This window comes from Natator depressus, chromosome 20, assembly GCF_965152275.1.
Source record: "Natator depressus isolate rNatDep1 chromosome 20, rNatDep2.hap1, whole genome shotgun sequence".
Taxonomy (NCBI): Eukaryota; Metazoa; Chordata; order Testudines; family Cheloniidae; genus Natator; species Natator depressus.
The window spans coordinates 1848478-1864524 of NC_134253.1; the positions used below are offsets into that span (position 1 = coordinate 1848478).

The following is a 16047-nucleotide window of genomic DNA, read 5'->3' on the forward strand; positions in this document are numbered from 1 at the left end:
CCCTTGGGCAGTAAGCACAACATGAATTTTCCCTTCAGAAATTAAGCTTAACCTGTGGTTTTTTTTGTGTGGGATGGGTATTTAATCCTTAGAACAAAAAGAAGAAAACGAAACCCAAACCTCCAGCTGAAGCAAGCCCGGGCCTCCCAGAGCCTGGTAAACTGGCATCCACTGAAGGGGAACAGTCTGCAGCTTCCTCTGAGAAGGGCGGGATTAATGGTTACCATGTCAACGGCTCAGCCAATGATACGGAGTCTGTGGACTCGCTCAGTGAAGGCTTGGATACACTTTCCATAGATGCCAGAGAGTTAGAGGATTGTGAATCTGCCACACCTGACATGCCCGATGGAACAGGTTAGACTTTCTAAAGTATTGTAGGAATTGAACAGCTCAGTAAGTTTTCAAACAGCTGCTTTCTCCCTTCTGTTACTGCTGCCTTTCTTTGCGCCAGTTCTGAATACGGAGTTTTTTTAAAATAGCATAAACTCTTTGGCTCTGTAAATACTCTATTTGCTTTCCACTCTTTGGCAGTTGTCACAGAACGAAGGGCTGCTTGCCCTGTTGATTTAAATTTTGGTGGGAAGGGGGCTGTTTCTGTGCTCCCTGTTTCAGCTTTTTTTGTTTGTTTGTTTGTTTCCCTGAACTCACTTGCTTTTCTACAGCAGTGTCTGAGCTAGACAGTGGAATAGTGGACTTTGAGCCAAAGTCACCCGTAATGCACTCTTCCCAGAGCCCTCCATCTGTCAGGCCGCAGCCAGAGCAGAGGAATGTCAGCAAGTCTCTGTTTAGGTCCACAGCAAGCAACCAGACGTCTGCTTCCTTGTCTCCAGTGATGCTGGAAGATGTTCCGGTGTCATCTTCAAACAAGAAGTTGGGTAAGGCCTCAAAGATTTATGTGCGCTTGAGTTACAAAGCTGGTTACCTCCAGCAGGGTTCTGTGGGCCTCCTCTCTGGTTGTACTGCCCAGATTTAGCTGGTTGCTGGTGGATGGAGAGGCACACTGGACTTTGATTGTAAGGCAAACTAGCATCCTTTTTATTATCTGGTCAGTAACTGGTAGTGCACTCTCCTCTCTGTGCACAGCTGGGATCTTGACAGCAGTTTAGCTGTAATGCCTGAAGCACCAAACCCATGTACGACAGGGGTAGTAGATAAGCAGTCAGTCATGCTGCACGTGCTTAGCCTGTTTCTCTGTGTGCCCCATCATAGAGCCTTGAGCCTGTGTGCTCTTTCTCCTCCTCCGGGAGAGTTTGTCTAGGAGCCAAAGCTTCCCGGAGACCCAGTTACAAGAAACGACAGCCTCTGGTTATTTTTGCTTCCTTCTGCTTTCTCCACTTCTGTTCTTGTCTCGTCAGCAGGAAGGACCTCTGAGACCCCAATTTTAAATTCCGTCGTTATCCTCTGCTTTAGTGAGATGAGAACATCCGGCCCCTAGTGCTGGTAGTTCACCTTCTCACTGTAATGAGGACCATAATGAGCCGTTGCTAATTTAGCTTGTCAGGGGGTATTGGCAGTCAGGGAGCTGCAGAGACGCACATAGGCATGGTGATCTGCTCTGTTGGAGATCTGAAGTGTAGAGACAAACTTTTGTAACAAATAGCCAAGCCTTTCATCTCTCTTTCTTTCAGAGGAAATAGCTCTCTGCTTGGATTTGATTTAGCTTCTAAAAGATTTCTCTTCCCCAGTAAACTTTATTCACAACTGGACAATTTTTCCATATGATTCAGTGCTTCTGCTTGTTATTCCTTGAGGTGGGCTTCCCTTCAGTAGTCCCCAATCTGTAGCAAAGGAGCGACAAACATGAGATGCATTAGATTTCTCCTGTGTATGAAAATCCAGTGACACATCTGTGTTCTCAGCTGTAAGCAGGAGATTCTATAAGCCCAGAAAAACTCCCACATGTGGAAAATTCTGCAGCTGTCCAGACTAAATACAATGTTTTTGTAACAGGAAAAGGCAGAGGGGAGTTTAAAGCCAAGCAGTCTGTGGTTTTGAAATGAGCTGAAAGATTCCTTTATGATTTATCACAATCTGGAAGATTTTGTAAGCTAACATGCTTGGCTGTTTTTTGTGTTTTTTTTTATTTTTCTGTCGATAGGTTCAAATATTGAAAAATCAGTGAAGGACCTCCAGCGTTGTACAGTCTCGTTGGCACGATATCGGGTTGTGGTCAAAGAGGAAATGGATGCCTCCATTAAGAAAATGAAGCAGGTCTTTGCTGAACTGCAGAGTTGGTAAGTAGAATAGGAAGCGATCCAACCATTAGGAATTGGGATCAACAAACTGAGTAAATAGGAAACCTAATGTTTTAGCTCATGGATTGCTCATTTGTGTTTTCCCCTTGCCTCGAACACTGTACATCTACCTTGTTAAGGAATAAACACAAATTCTAGGTGTGGGCATCTGCAACATCTGTATCAGCCTAGGGTCTGCTAGGGCCTTAGTGCACCTACCCTCCCAGGCTACAGTCTTCATAAGGCCCACATTGGAGCCACTGTATCTTACGGGTACCGTGTGCCTTAGAACCACCATCGCCATAGGCAAGGCTTCAGTTTGTCTGTTTTAAGCCATCACTCTCTGGTGCTGGAATTAACAATAGCAGCACCCTGTCAGTACTACCCTGATGTCCAGGTCAACACACACACTCTTTTAGACACTGATAATCTGAGGAAACTCACAGGCAAAATATTTAAGGTATTTATCATCTTAATCCTACCATTTGTTGCAGAGAAACATGGTAAGAGAATGCTGTAGTTTTCTTAAAAAATATAAATCTTGGGGCTTGGTAATAATTCCATTTTAAGGGTACCATGATGGGGGTGGAGGGAAGAAACCCAGTGGAAGGGAAGAAATGCACATGAGAGATCATCCCACGCAACCTTAACTTTGCCCCCTCCCAGGTCAGTCTTCCACACTATGGAACTGCTGCACCTCATATGTATCATAGATCTGTTATTGAAGGACTTATTTTAAGATGATGCCCTTTTAAGCTGATAGTACCTATTACACTAGCTGTCTGTGCTGATTCTGTCCTAGATTTTTGAGGAATTGCCCTACCTGATGGTCTCAAATAGGGTCGGTTTTGGTGAAGAAATGTTAAAACCTCACTGGAGTGAGTGACGTTCTTTGACAGGCAGTTAAATGTAACTCTTGTGCTAAGGGATAAGAGGTGATTTCTGTGGTGGGCTTGCAGGTCTGTTCAAACCTGTCTGGTGACTGAGCTGGCCATAATTAAGGAGTGGGGTTTTGCTGGAGTGATGTAAGGACATTTGTAACTCCGTTCCAATGCTGTAGGGGTGTGTGATCCATATGTCCTCAGTCCTGTAAACATGTACATGCTTAACTTTGCTACTGTGAGACATTCCACTGATTTCAATAGAACTACTCCCAGGAGTAAAATTAAGCATGTGCATAAATGATTGCAGGGATGGGACCTGTATCAGCAAGTGTGTAGATTCCATAAACTGTGGTGTCATCTAAAGACTGTAATGTTTGAAGCAGATCTGTAAGGCATCCATAATCTGCGCCAAGCTGCGTGGCAGAGTTAAGGCTGTTTGGGTGATGCTACCTTCATTGCCAGGCTTTCTAATTTTTTGGGATGTCTTGGTGTAACCTTGACTTGGAATTTCTGATCTTTTCAATATTTTGAGAAGTCTATTCTCAAGAGATTTTCCCTATAAATAACTGAGCTATTTACAATCTTAACTCCGGTTAATGTTTTTATGGATAGGAATTAATACTATTTATTATTTATGACCTTTTTCTTTCAGTAGATTTTTGTCAGTAATATTAATTATTACTACTATGACTTCTTTCTGTCAGCAGTTTTATTCTCTGCCTCTCTGTATGGACAAAATCTCTGAAAAACCTCTCATTAGAATGGAAAGCTTTAAGTCTTCTAGCTAAAATGTCTGGTTCTGTATCAGTAATTCCTTGCCCTTTGGATTATAGTCCATGAAACACTCATGTCATTTTCAGAAAGGTTAAAGATTCAAGTCCAGTTTAGTAGCATTGCTCCGATAAGCTCTGATTGCTGAAAGACAGAACCAGCATGAACCAGGAAACACAGTTCCGTGAGGCAGGGATGTTGAGTACATGTCTGGAATGCAGCCAGTGGGAACCTCCTTCAGTAAATGCCAAATGAACTGCTTCCTGCTGGGAGGCTGTGTATATAGGATTGATAAGCCATAGCTCTGCAGCCAGGTCAATTTAACTTTAGAGAGAAGATGATCTGCCATTTCCCGAAAGTGATGCACTTGCCACTCAGTTGTAGGTTTGTGCCTCTGAATATCATTTCAGTGCCCTTTATGCTCCATGCTTCAAAGAACAATCAGTACGTTTGTTAACTCCTGTTGGCACGAAACAAGATCTTGGCGCTAATGGTGCTCACGGAGCCATCGCTCCCACTGGTTTTCGGCTGAAGAGTACTTGCCCCAATGCTGGTTTAAAAAGCAGCTGTTCTGTGGGGGCAGGGCGGTGAATGAAAGGCAGAGTTTGGACTCTTGACTTCAGAGGCTGTGCAGGTGGGCTGCAGAACAGCGGCTGGTGCTGTAGCTATCAAAGCTGTACTCAGACGACTGCCATTTGATTGGCTGTTTCATGCACTTTTACACAGTGGTCACAGACCTGGCCCTTACAGTTGCTTACAGCAAACATAAGGTGCTGACCTATGCTTGTAACTGGACTTGCTCCAGTCCGTGAGGACTGACGCCCTCCCCAGAATGTCAGGCCTGTCTCTGCATGGAAATAGCCACCCTTCCGCACTCGGACGTTCTCTTCAGCCTGTGAAGTTTCCACTGTTTAGCAGAGCATTCTCCCCCCGGGGCTCTGCTGCGGCGGTGATAAAGCAATGAAGTGGGTGTGCGGTTGGCTAGTCCGTCGGGGGCACTGCCTGGTGCTGTGCTGAAGGACGGCAGTCTCTGCTTCTCAGATCCCTCCCTCTGCTCTTCCTGTCTTTGGGTTGGAGTTCAGGCTGGCAGTGTTGACTGGGGAACATACATAATGACCAGAACGCTCCACTATGTGATGTGGGGGAGAATGCCCGAAATCCTCTGCTTTGCGCCCAAGGTGTTGAGCTTTGTGGGGCACATAGTTCTAGTCACAGATTCTCCCCCCCCCCCCCCCCGGACATTGGCTGTGCACTGGGCGCTGGATCTGGGAGTTCCACCTCTGCTTATGCATGTCACATGCTGTAGGTTGCCTTCATTGTCTTGTGGAGGAGCTGCCAGGCACCCTCCAGTCTTTCAGAGACTGTTCTATTTAAGCCTGACGTAAACCTGGCTCCAAACCCTTTGTGTGCGTGTGCAAAGGCAAGCCGCTCTTTTACTTCACCAAGGGGCAACATCTTCCAGGTGCTGTTGCCAGAGTTTGGGTGCGGCTGAAGTTAATCCTTCGAACGCTGGGTGAGATCACAACGGTGTGGTCAGCCTTATTTCACCTTCCTCGTTTTCCCCTGAATTTCAGCAGCTACCAGCTGGCTGGGTTTCTTCCCCTCTTCTAAACCTGCTTTCTCAGGAGCTGCACTTCAGATCGCCACTGTGAACTGGTCTCCCCTCCCCCCACATAGATTTGCCCCTGAGGCAGAGCTGTCAAAAAATGAATACTTGTTTCTGAAAGGACCCAGCACAAGGAGCTTTTTTCTTTAACTAGAAGCCAGGCCGTCTGGATTTTTCAGCAACAGACCGTTGGATTCAGATCTGAGAGTCGCTCCTTCAGTGTGTGGACCTCAGGCAAAGCCACTTGACCTTTGTCCCTTAGTGAGCCCAGCTGTAAAATTGCGTAAAAGGCTCCAGCTGAGCTTCGCTGGGTAAACTAACTGACCTACCGAAGCAAGCCTGAGTTTGCACAGGCTGCCTGACCTGCTTTTGGGTTTGCCCATCGACTATACGGATGCCTGGAGTGCCAAGCCAGGAATGTCTGATAGAAACAGGTGGCTGCTTTAGCATGGGTGAGAGGGGGGTGTGTGGAAGGAGGGTGCAGCACAGGGCTAGTTCTCTAGGGTGGTCACACGATGCACAACAAGGCTACTGCTACCCCTGGAGATAGGCAAGGGTTGTTCAGGCCCCGCACCCATGGCTGGATAGTCATTGCTACGCTCTGTCGGGGAATCCTTCCTGGAACACAGTGTGGGACAGCGCTAGCAGACTGCAGTCATGGGGTACAGTCCCTTCCTGTCCCCTTGCTTTCTGTACCACAGTCTGTCTGAACTGTGTCAACCGGGCAAGGTTAAATCACTTCTGGATCTTTTTAATCTTGTGCTTGTTCATTACTAGTAACTTTTGTGTTCTAAGCGTTTGTATTCCGGTAGTGCCTAGAGCACCCCAGCCAGGGTCAGGGTCCGGGTCCTATCGTACTGGGAACAGAGAGCCTGTCTGCTCTGAATAGCTCACAGCCCTAGAAATGTAGGGCAGAAATGTATTTGTGCATTTGTTTTTTTCCCTCCTAAGCGCAAAATACTTCACTTGTCATTATCGAATTTCATCTAATTAGGCAACACAGACACAGTGATAAGTAAACCGAGAAGCACAAATAGAACTTGCCTGCCTCCCTCCCCTCTAAGACACGGGAGAGCACGAGCATTTCAGATGTACTGTGCTTTACGCCCACTTCCAAATGGGCAGCAGAATAAAGACCCTTCCCATTTGAAGCGAGTAAATCATTCTCAACGTGGAGCACTAAGTAGGAGCTGGATGGTTCTGATCCTTTGGGTACTAGAACTGCAGAGATGCCCGTGTAGCATGCTGTGATGTCAAACCTAGAATGCAGTGAGGAGAGATCAGCAGCTGAAATGAGCCTAAGTTAATGAAGTGGCTGGTAAATGTATTCGTAACATGCTGGCTGCCGCGCTAGGTAACTTGGTGTGTCTCAGGGTACAAACCGCGCCGCTGTGGACAACTGAGGCACAAGAGTGAGAGAAACCTGCTCCAGTAGAGAATGAGTGCAAAGCTAGCAGCGTTTATTGCAGAGGGGGCCTTGTAGAGCAGGGAGTAGAATGGAGACCTGAGCTTTGTGCCTCACACAGGAGGGCCCCTCCCCATATGTATCTGAATCCAGAATGTGGGCATTGGCCTTTCCTCCTTTGCCTCCACAAAGTCTGAGTAACTCAGGTTACTCAAGTGCCCTTCTTCACATGGCCTGTTCCTTTGAGCAGCAGCTACAGGAAGTCCCTCCTTGTCTGCTCTTCAGTGGTTGAGCTGAGCAACTAAATGAGCTAACTGAAGAGCACTTACTCTAGTCTGAACGTGGCCATCACCTGAAGTTCTAGCTAGAGCTGCCAGTGCAGGCTGCCAGCTGAAGGTCTCAGGGAATTTTTAGTCTCCTAGCAACAGATACACGTCCAAGTCACAGTACAACTTACAGGCAAATGAGGGAGCTTCATTGTGATCCTCTTGGTTTCTCCTTTGCTAGAAAGTTGTGACAGTCACAGAGGGCTTTGGAGGGGTCATGCCGTGTACTTTGACATCTATGGGCTGCTTTCTGTGTGTGGTGACAACTGGAGGCCAGAGTGGTGTCTTAGCTGTTAAAATCTTGAATGTCACACATGTGTATGTGTGTGTTAAATCCTGAGCTTGTTGCTTCATTCGTAAGGTGTGTTCAGCTCTTAAAGTGCCTCTGTGATATGAGCAGAAGCATCAGCTTTCAGCCTTTGTGATTCGAGGAGAAAATCCCTTCCTCCAGTGCCTGCTGCTTTGCCATAGCGAAGGCTGGAGCATTGCCGCCAACTGTTAGCTTTGGGGCTTTGTTGGGATTTCTTAAGTCTTCTTTCTGTTGATGCAGAAAAGCCATGTTCAGACCTTCTCAGCAGTCTCTCAAAGGTCTTCCCTCAAGCCTGCCATGTGGCCAGCCAGAACAGAGGGAATTTGCTTTGAATTTGAGTTTGTCACGTTTCATAACAAGCCCAGTGAACTTTGCCTGTGCATCTGCCCCCCATCCCGGTGAGAACATGAACACAAATCACCTCTCTAACGAGGCTTGATACCGACACCGTCCACACAGAAGGAGATGGGGCAACGAGAGACTAAAAGGGTGTCCCCTGTTCTGTCATTCTTCAGCTATAATCCTAGAGCTGAGCTCCTACTGACAAATGGTTCTGGAGGGAGCGTTGCCTAGTGGTAAGGTCGGGGCCTTGGCCATCAAGACTTCTGGGTTCTGCTCTTGTGCTGCCACAGACTCAGCCTGACTTGAGCAAGTCATGGAACCTCTGTGGCCTAGTTTCCTCATCTGTGAAAAGCGGGTTTTGCTGATGCAGGTGTCCAGAGCACAGCTTTGTGCAGTGGCTTTACCATTCTCCCCTCCCTGGTCGCGCGGGGACTGCATCGGTACCCAGCGGGCTGCCCTGGCAGCTAGCACAGTAACTTATGTGGGCCAAAGTGGAATTGGGTTTTGTAATGCTAAAAAAATTCACACAAAACTCTCGAACTTCCAGACTAAACAGTACCATGAGAACGTTAAGGTGCGTGCTAGCCTTCCAGAGTCTGCTCCAGGCCGGGACAGGTTGCGGTCATAGGAACACCGGCTTTCTGCTGCCATCTGCTGGCCTGTTCTCTGCCAATTCTGACCAACATCTAACTGGAGAGCTTCCTGCTTCTGTACTGTATGCAGCTGGCCACGTAAAGGGAGGGATGCTTTTGCTGTCTGTTTTCCCCCAAAAAAATCCTTGCTTTGAATTCCGGGTTATTTGTTTGTGAACTCAGGCTCTTGATCAGACCTTTTTATTCCTGTCACCTTCTTTTCTTAGCCTCATGGACCGCGAGGTGGCGCTACTGGCTGAAATGGACAAAGTGAAAGCAGAAGCAAGTAAGATGTTTTATTTTTTAAAAGTGGCTCATCTTAAAAGCTGGTGCGGTTCCACTCTAACAGCAAGTCGAACAGACACTGCTCCAGTGAGAGCAGTGTGTGTAGTACATTGTCTGACTTCCATCATTCCCAGGTAAACTAACTACACACACACTCTCACACACTCACACACTCTCTCTCTCTCTCTCCCTCTCTCTCTCTCTCTCTTATACACTTACACACTTTTAAAAGTTTCTCTCTACAGGTTAGGATGACATTTAGCTGTTAAAGGGACACAAATCAAAGTTGGTCACAAGCTACATTTGTTTTGTGAAGTTTGTTGGGCTTCAGTGCTGTAAACATTCTAATTCCAATGGAAAGTTTCTTTTAAACAGGCATCTCTTTGTAGTGGTTGCAATCTGACCATTGTGTAAGAGCATGACAAGAATAAAGTGAAATTCACTAGCCTATTTTTATGTTCCAGTGAGGGAAATGAGTGACACAAATGGTGAACAGTCAAGTAGATATAAGATCCTTTCAGTTTTAATAATCTGGGGTGTTACAAAGCTCAGGAAATATTTTTAACCAGATGAAGTCTCTTTAAATATTTATACCTTTCTTTATACAACTACTATTTTTTTGTACTGGGTCTTAATGTACCAGGTTTGTTTTTAATCTGGCTGAAACTTGCAGTGCCACCAAGACTTTACCTTATCTGGTAACCGAAAGTTTTGGTTAACTAGTCTAACACACTTGCCAAAAGACAGACTATCTGGCTTGTGGTTGGCTATTAAACAGTTTCTCCAGATCATTGCTTTCTCTGTGGTGCACCAGTTCCAAAGATTGTTTTGTGCTAAGAAGTAGGACCTTGGCTGCACAGAATGTGTAGGCTGAAGCTGAGAGCATAAATTCCTCTTGGATGTCCTCTATCTCAGTCCGTGGTGGTGTACTGAAAATCAGCTCGGCAGCTGCCTGTCAGTGCAGGCGGTCTGGGGTGATCAGAAAGGAAATGGAATTGGGTGAGAGAGAGGCTCTGTTTTTGTGTGCGTACCAGTGAAGATGTTGGTGCAGTTGACCCTCAGAAGTGCTTGGGATTTAATAGAAACAAAACCCAGATCTGTTCTTAAACTCACTTTCCAATGGCTTCCCTAGCGAGGCGCTCTGGTGGTCAGAAACCGTTAAAATCTGGACAATGTAGTTAACTTGTAGATTACAAAACAATATTGTGGTAGTGCTTGAATGTTCCATTTCTCAGCCCAGCACCCGGCTGTGCTTAACCGAGCACCCAGACGGACAGCTAAACCTTATGTGTACCAGTGAGGTGCTTTGCAGACTGACTCTTCCTTCAGCATCAATTCTACATAAGCTTCGGTCTCCCTTTCATTACCTTTCAGTGGAAATCCTGGTCAGCCGACAGAAGAAAGCTGGGACACTAAAGAAGATGACTGATGTCGCTGTGCGCATGTCTGAGGAGCAGTTGGTAGAGCTTAGAGCTGACATAAAGGTGAACTTTTCTACTCCTCCGTCCTGTAACACAACAGGGCACTGGCCTGAGGGCTCTGACCCCAGGCCTGTGTTTGGGATGAATGTCCTTTCGGATATAGCGTAATCAGATGTTGGCTATGCCCGGTCAGACAGGTGAGTGCTCACTTCATCTTACTGACACTGAAACTGACAGAAGTGAAGTGACCATTGAAGGACACAGAGATTTAAAATGGAGTCAAGGTGAATATTTGGGAGTTCTCCGCTCCAGTCCGGTGTATACGTAAGATCACACTGCTCGTCTTATGCAGAAGCACATTCAGAGCAGCACCCGTGTCTGTAAATCTTCCGTTTCTTTTCAGCGAGAAATAGTAGTTCCCAAAACACATTCACTCCTAGCGGTGCGCATGCACAGTGTGGAAGCTTCAGCAGACTTTGCCCTGCATTTTTTCTTTTAGCATTTGGTTGGCAAAATACTGGCTTCAGCAAACAAAGGGCCTTTTGGTCCTTAACACCACTTAGCTTAGTTCAGCTTTTAACCATTTTGAATTGGCCCAGAACAGGGCTTCTGGCACCTCGTGAGCCTTGTCCACGTGGGTTTGCCTGGCAATCTCCTGCTAGGGCTGGCAGCTGATGGTTTTGGATTGATGTCACTTCCACCAGTGTCAGCAGGCACCTGACCAGTCCCCGATCAGTCCCATTGCATTCAGACACACGCACTCACTTTTACCACCAGAGGTCAGTAAAATGTTATCTACAGGCTGAATTAAAACCCAGTCTGAAAGTCAGATCACCGGGTCTGCTACGTTCTCCCAGCAACAGTCCATCCTAGACCAGCTTTGGTTTTCCCCCAGTTGGACTACTGCTGCCGACAGCATCCAAAGCAGATTCGCGAGCCACCCTGAGTTCCGTAGGGTGGAGAGCAGCAGGTTGAGCCACTCTTAGATTGCGTTACCTGGAAATGTTAACTTCTGGTGGCAGGCTGCAGACACCTGTTTGTTTGCACGTGTGTAGGTGGAACTGATGCAGCAGAGCCCCGAGTGACTCGTGGTGTTAACCATCCCCTTTCTTGGCAAGGCTGTCAGAGCCGTGCCTGACCTGAGGCTCTGTTTCCAGGCGAGGGAGAAGGCTCTTATCTCGACTTCCCCTCTTACGCGCCAGTTTGTCACCAGGCATTAGCATAAAGATTGTGTTAACTTGCAAGTGTTTTCTTTCCCATTAAGCACTTTGTCAGCGAACGCAAATATGATGAAGACCTGGGCAGAGTGGCACGATTCACCTGTGACCTGGATGCAGTAAAAAAGAGCATCAGCTCGTTTGGGCAAGGTGAGCTGGTCTGAGGCTATAGGTGAGAAGGTGCGTGTGGCAGAGGGTGGGCAGGTATGGACAGGGACAGGTACTGTTGCAGAGGAGAGAGTTCAGAGGGGCCCCTGGATTTAAACCAGGGGCCAGTGGTAAAGTGTTGTCTGGGTCGGGGGGGCTCTCTGCTCTGGAAGAAGCTTCCCCTCTGTTCAGAATAGCCAGTCTGTTGACCTTCTGGGCATGCTGCAAAGCCCCTGTATCTTTACCCAGTGCGGTGGGCAGTGTGCTTTGGGGCAAGCCCAGATTGGGGGCTGGGGAGCATAGTGGTCTGCCGGCCATTTAATGCTTGTGCTTAATTTATGGTGGGAGAGCATCTTTGGCAGGGACCCCTTGTAGCCGTATGTATAAATTTTAAGAACATGAATAGCATTGACAATGTGGTGTATTACCAGAGTCTGTCCAGATCCTATTTAAACCCCACAATGGCTCTTCAAAGGCTGGTCAATTCTCTCAGGCCCTTAAAGTCATGCAGGAGCTAAGTGGTCTCCTTCATCAGGAATTTGCTTAGTTTGAGGAAGCAGGGACATGTCTCATGATGAAAGCAGGACCTGATCCTGCCGGCTTTCACTGGAGTGTGTGGTGCTTTCTGGATCCAGCCCCTCCAGTGCCAGTCAGGGCCCTTTCCCGGGGCGTTCTAACACCGAGATGCTGACCCTGGCCAGCCGAGCTTTGGCACAGATCGTAGGTGAGTCAGCAGGTGAAGAGGTAGTGTAACATGTCATGGAGTGAACAGGGCAGCCGCGCTGTAACCCACAGTAGGTGAGATTCCGGGGGCATATGTGTGCGTGTGGAATTCCTTTGCACCATCCTTCACTGTGTTTCCATTTCAGTTTCCCATCCAAAGAACAGTTACTCAGCCAGATCGCGGTGCAGCTCCGTCATGTCCTTGAGCCCAAGTGATCCCTCCACCCCGGAGTGTGCCTCTGCTCCCAGCCTTCCCGCAGCAAGCAGGAGGCCCCTGTCCTCGGCAGAAACACCTGCAGCCGGAGCCAGCGCCAGCAGCCGTCCATGCCAGCCTCACCGAGAGGTAGGTGACGACTTCACAAGAGAAGCGTTTAAATACGGCATGGAGCTCACCACCAGCTCGGGGCTGTTTCCTCTCTCTCTAATGGGTCCCTCCTGCCAAGTGCCAAAAGGGCATTTGTCTTGCCTGGTGCAGACTGGACAGTGGCAGTGTGCCCTGCTCACAAGGCAGGAGGGCATGATAAAAGTCCAGGGCATCCAAGCATGGCTGGAGGAAGCTTGGCTTGTTTCAGCTTCTCTGAGAGCAGCACCCCCTACTTCTGCAATGGCAGCTGTTGGTATGAAGTCAGCCACAGCTGCATGCTGCAACATCTACTGGGGAGGAGCACGTCTAACCCACCACAACACCCGCCTGTCTTCTGAGACAATCCCTTGAGGTGCCACTGGTCTAGGGGGCTTCCAGGGTGGCTGGAAAGGCGGTGGCTGGAGAGGGGATAGTAATCAGCTTGAGGATCATCCAGGGCCTTGCACGAGTGGTTCATAGATCTCTGCTGCATGTAGCTTGCTCTTTGCAGCTCCTGGCTCTGCTAATCTCCTCTCTCCAGTCACTTGCCAGCCCTTCTTTCTGTTTCAGGTCTTCCAGGGTAACAGGAGACAAGGCCAGGGCTACCGGTCCCAAGGCCAGCGCCATAACGGCCCCTCCAATCCAGGAAGACACGACAGTACGAACCGGTACAGAAATGGGCCTTGGTATCAGTCCGGTTCCAGGTCTCAGAATTCCCAGTTCCGACCTCCAGGGATTGCTGCTGACCCTGGCCAGACTCATTCCACAGGAACCAGTGGAACTGGTGCTGCCTCCCTGGCGAGCCAGCCCATCCCCTCAGCACAGGTGCATCCAGGCGCACCCACCACAGACATCAAGGGGCTCCCACAACGTAAGCCAAGGTCAAGCCAGCCTGAAGAGGCGAATTCCTGAGAGGATCCAGATCTCCATTCCCTCCGGAGACTCGGCTTGATAACTGGACTGTAGGAAACTCCTAGCTAGAGCTATTAACAAAGGAAAGTTTACACTTCTCTCTTGTGCCACGTTTTTCTCTCCTCCCTTGTACGTTTCCTTCATTTTCTTCTCTTTGTGGAAGCTACTTAATGCGTCTCCCTACGCGCTACTGCCGTGTGCCAGGTTCATGCTTTACCGGAACGCACTCTGCTGCTGCCAGATCTGTGGCTTCCCCTGGGAGCTCCCGGGACCTCGATGGCTCCTTTTCCTTCAGAGTTATTCACAGAACCCCAGGCAGAATCCGAGCCAAAAATAACCTCCCAGTTGTGGCCCTGGGTGAGCCAACCTGTGGGTGGAACCCCCCTCCCCAGCCAGCTCTCACTGGTAACAGCACACAGTTCATGCTGGCAATGAAGAGGGTCGCTGTGAAATGAGAGTGCTGGGGCTTCAGCTAGGGTAGCTGCTGGTCAGATTGGAGAGAGCCGTGTGGAGTCTGCCTCGCTTTCCTTGGAGCTCACCTGAATCCCAGCACAGCCCAGGCCGACACTGGCCCCCCGAGTCCCAAACCCTTGCTCGGGACCCTTCCATGGAGCCAAGCAGCAGTTGTGAAGGCCCACGCACACTTCCTGTATAAATTTAGATGTTCCCTATTTTTAATGTTTTTTGGGGGGGGTCCTCTTTATTTTATTCACCCCCTGCCCGTCCCTACCCTATCTTGTCCCTAAACTAAATTTATAACCATAACAATTAGCAGTGCTAATCCTAGGTAACACCAGTCAGAGATTGCTCCTGGCATTCTTCATAGTTGTACAAATAAAGACGATGCTGACGATGGGCATGTTGAACTGTTGTTGTCTGTGCTTTCCTGCAGCAGGGACGGTTCAGTCGCTCCCGAGCTCTGAAAGGATGGGATAATGAGCTTTCTCTTCTGGGGTGAGTGATGGGGACTGGAATCAGGTCTCTGATCGCGTGTTCTCAGGCTTACGCAAAATGAGTTGGAGAAACTGATGGGGCTGAAATTCCACATGGGTGATTCGCGGCCTGTTTGTAAGGACAGTAGAAACCCCCCCCCCAGGCTTTGCAGTGACTGCAGCATAATCGCACAGCGGGCATGTCGACTAGGGTTTGCACCATCCCAGCGCTGGCCGGGGTCATCAGCAGGTCTGAGGTGAAGTGCCTAGAATTTAATGAAGACTGAAAATGCCTCATCCCTCACTTGTTTGTGACAAAATCTGAGCTGTGGCATTGCAGATCAGACAGCGAATGGGAACTCCCAGCTTCCTTCCAGCTGGAGATCTCTGCTGGGTTGGAGGAGGCTGGGCATTGTGGAAGGAGGAATAGCGTCCGACTCTTGAAACGGGGACTTCATGTGGAGTCCACATCTGGGTACTTTGACAGTCCCTCTCCCCCGCCTCAAAGGGAGATGCTGATAGCAGCAAAGTCTCTCTGTGCACATTGGTGTGTGAATTACAGCATGGTGGTTGTGATTGCACCAGAGGTAGTGATTTTCTTCTAAGTCCTTGTTTCTGGGTGTCTAGAACATCCTCAAACATTCCTTTGGTGGTGGAATTTCTTATGCCTAGCAATTAAGTCCTTTCGGGGTTTGAGTCTGGCAGATATTGTTATTAAATAAACCCCCTACTTCTGAGCTTTAAATGTTCCGGTGACGTTTGTCATCGGATAACTTGGATGGCTCCAGGCTATTCAGCGTGCCCTCACGTGGTGAAGTTTGAAAGTGTGTTGTTAAAAAACCCAGTTAAATGTCTGTAAAAGTAACACAGGTGCAGCCCTTTGGCATGCCACAAGCTCCTCGGAGGAGAGCCTAGGTTTGACCTGGATTTTCTTTGTCTACACGTGTTTAAAAATGTGCCTTCTTTCCTAGTGTAGACTTGGCCTCAGTCTAAGAACATCTTGGCTTGGCCACGGCAACCTTCTCCACCCAAAGGCACAGGGTACGTTAGTTACCGCCTGGTTTGTGCTGCTGGCTGTGTGTCTGGTTCCCCTCTGCTCTGCGCACACCCAGTCAAATGCAAGGCATCAGGAGAGCCCAGGGAGGGGTTCTGTGACAGCATCTTTTGGGGTCAGCTGCGTAGTGTTTGGGTTTCCAGTGCTAGTCATCCAAGTATTTGAATGGAGATTTCCCCACTCCCAAATATGTGACAGGGTCCCCTTAGCTCCAGTACGTTTGAGACGTGCTGATGAAAAGCTCTGTGCGAATGGAATCCCATTTGCTTTCTGCCCCCTTTTGTGTCTCCAAGGCCTGATCCCTCCCTCTTGCCCCCGGGAGCTTTCATCAATCAAATCACAGGACTACAAACCCAAAGCACTCACTCCCTTGCTCCGTTCTTCGCGCTCTCCTGGGTTAATGCTGCTTTTCGCTTGCCGCGGCTTTACTGGCATTTGGGAGCAAATCAACTTGACAGTCACACCCTCCCCTTCTCTCCCATCCCTGAGTCACTGCAGGGGGG

The 16047-nt window shown here is 48.5% G+C and overlaps 1 protein-coding gene across 6 annotated transcripts in view; it reads left to right on the forward strand.

Annotated features, from left to right (window-relative positions):
- Positions 1-14419, forward strand: part of SPATS2 (spermatogenesis associated serine rich 2) — a 44046-nt gene extending 29627 nt beyond the window's left edge. For 2 of the 6 annotated variants that reach the window (XM_074934985.1, XM_074934986.1), the window contains exons 5-12: positions 93-354; positions 663-875; positions 2099-2234; positions 8738-8796; positions 10170-10279; positions 11481-11583; positions 12450-12646; positions 13217-14417. In XM_074934985.1, the coding sequence (XP_074791086.1) occupies positions 93-354; positions 663-875; positions 2099-2234; positions 8738-8796; positions 10170-10279; positions 11481-11583; positions 12450-12646; positions 13217-13558 (1422 nt within the window). In that variant the 3' untranslated portion in view covers positions 13559-14417. Of the gene's footprint in view, positions 1-92; positions 355-662; positions 876-2098; positions 2235-8737; positions 8797-10169; positions 10280-11480; positions 11584-12449; positions 12649-13038; positions 13142-13216 lie in introns of those variants that run through there. The other 4 variants (XM_074934984.1, XM_074934982.1, XM_074934983.1 and 1 more) reach the window with 3 other exon arrangements.
- The last annotated feature ends 1628 nt before the right edge of the window (positions 14420-16047 follow it).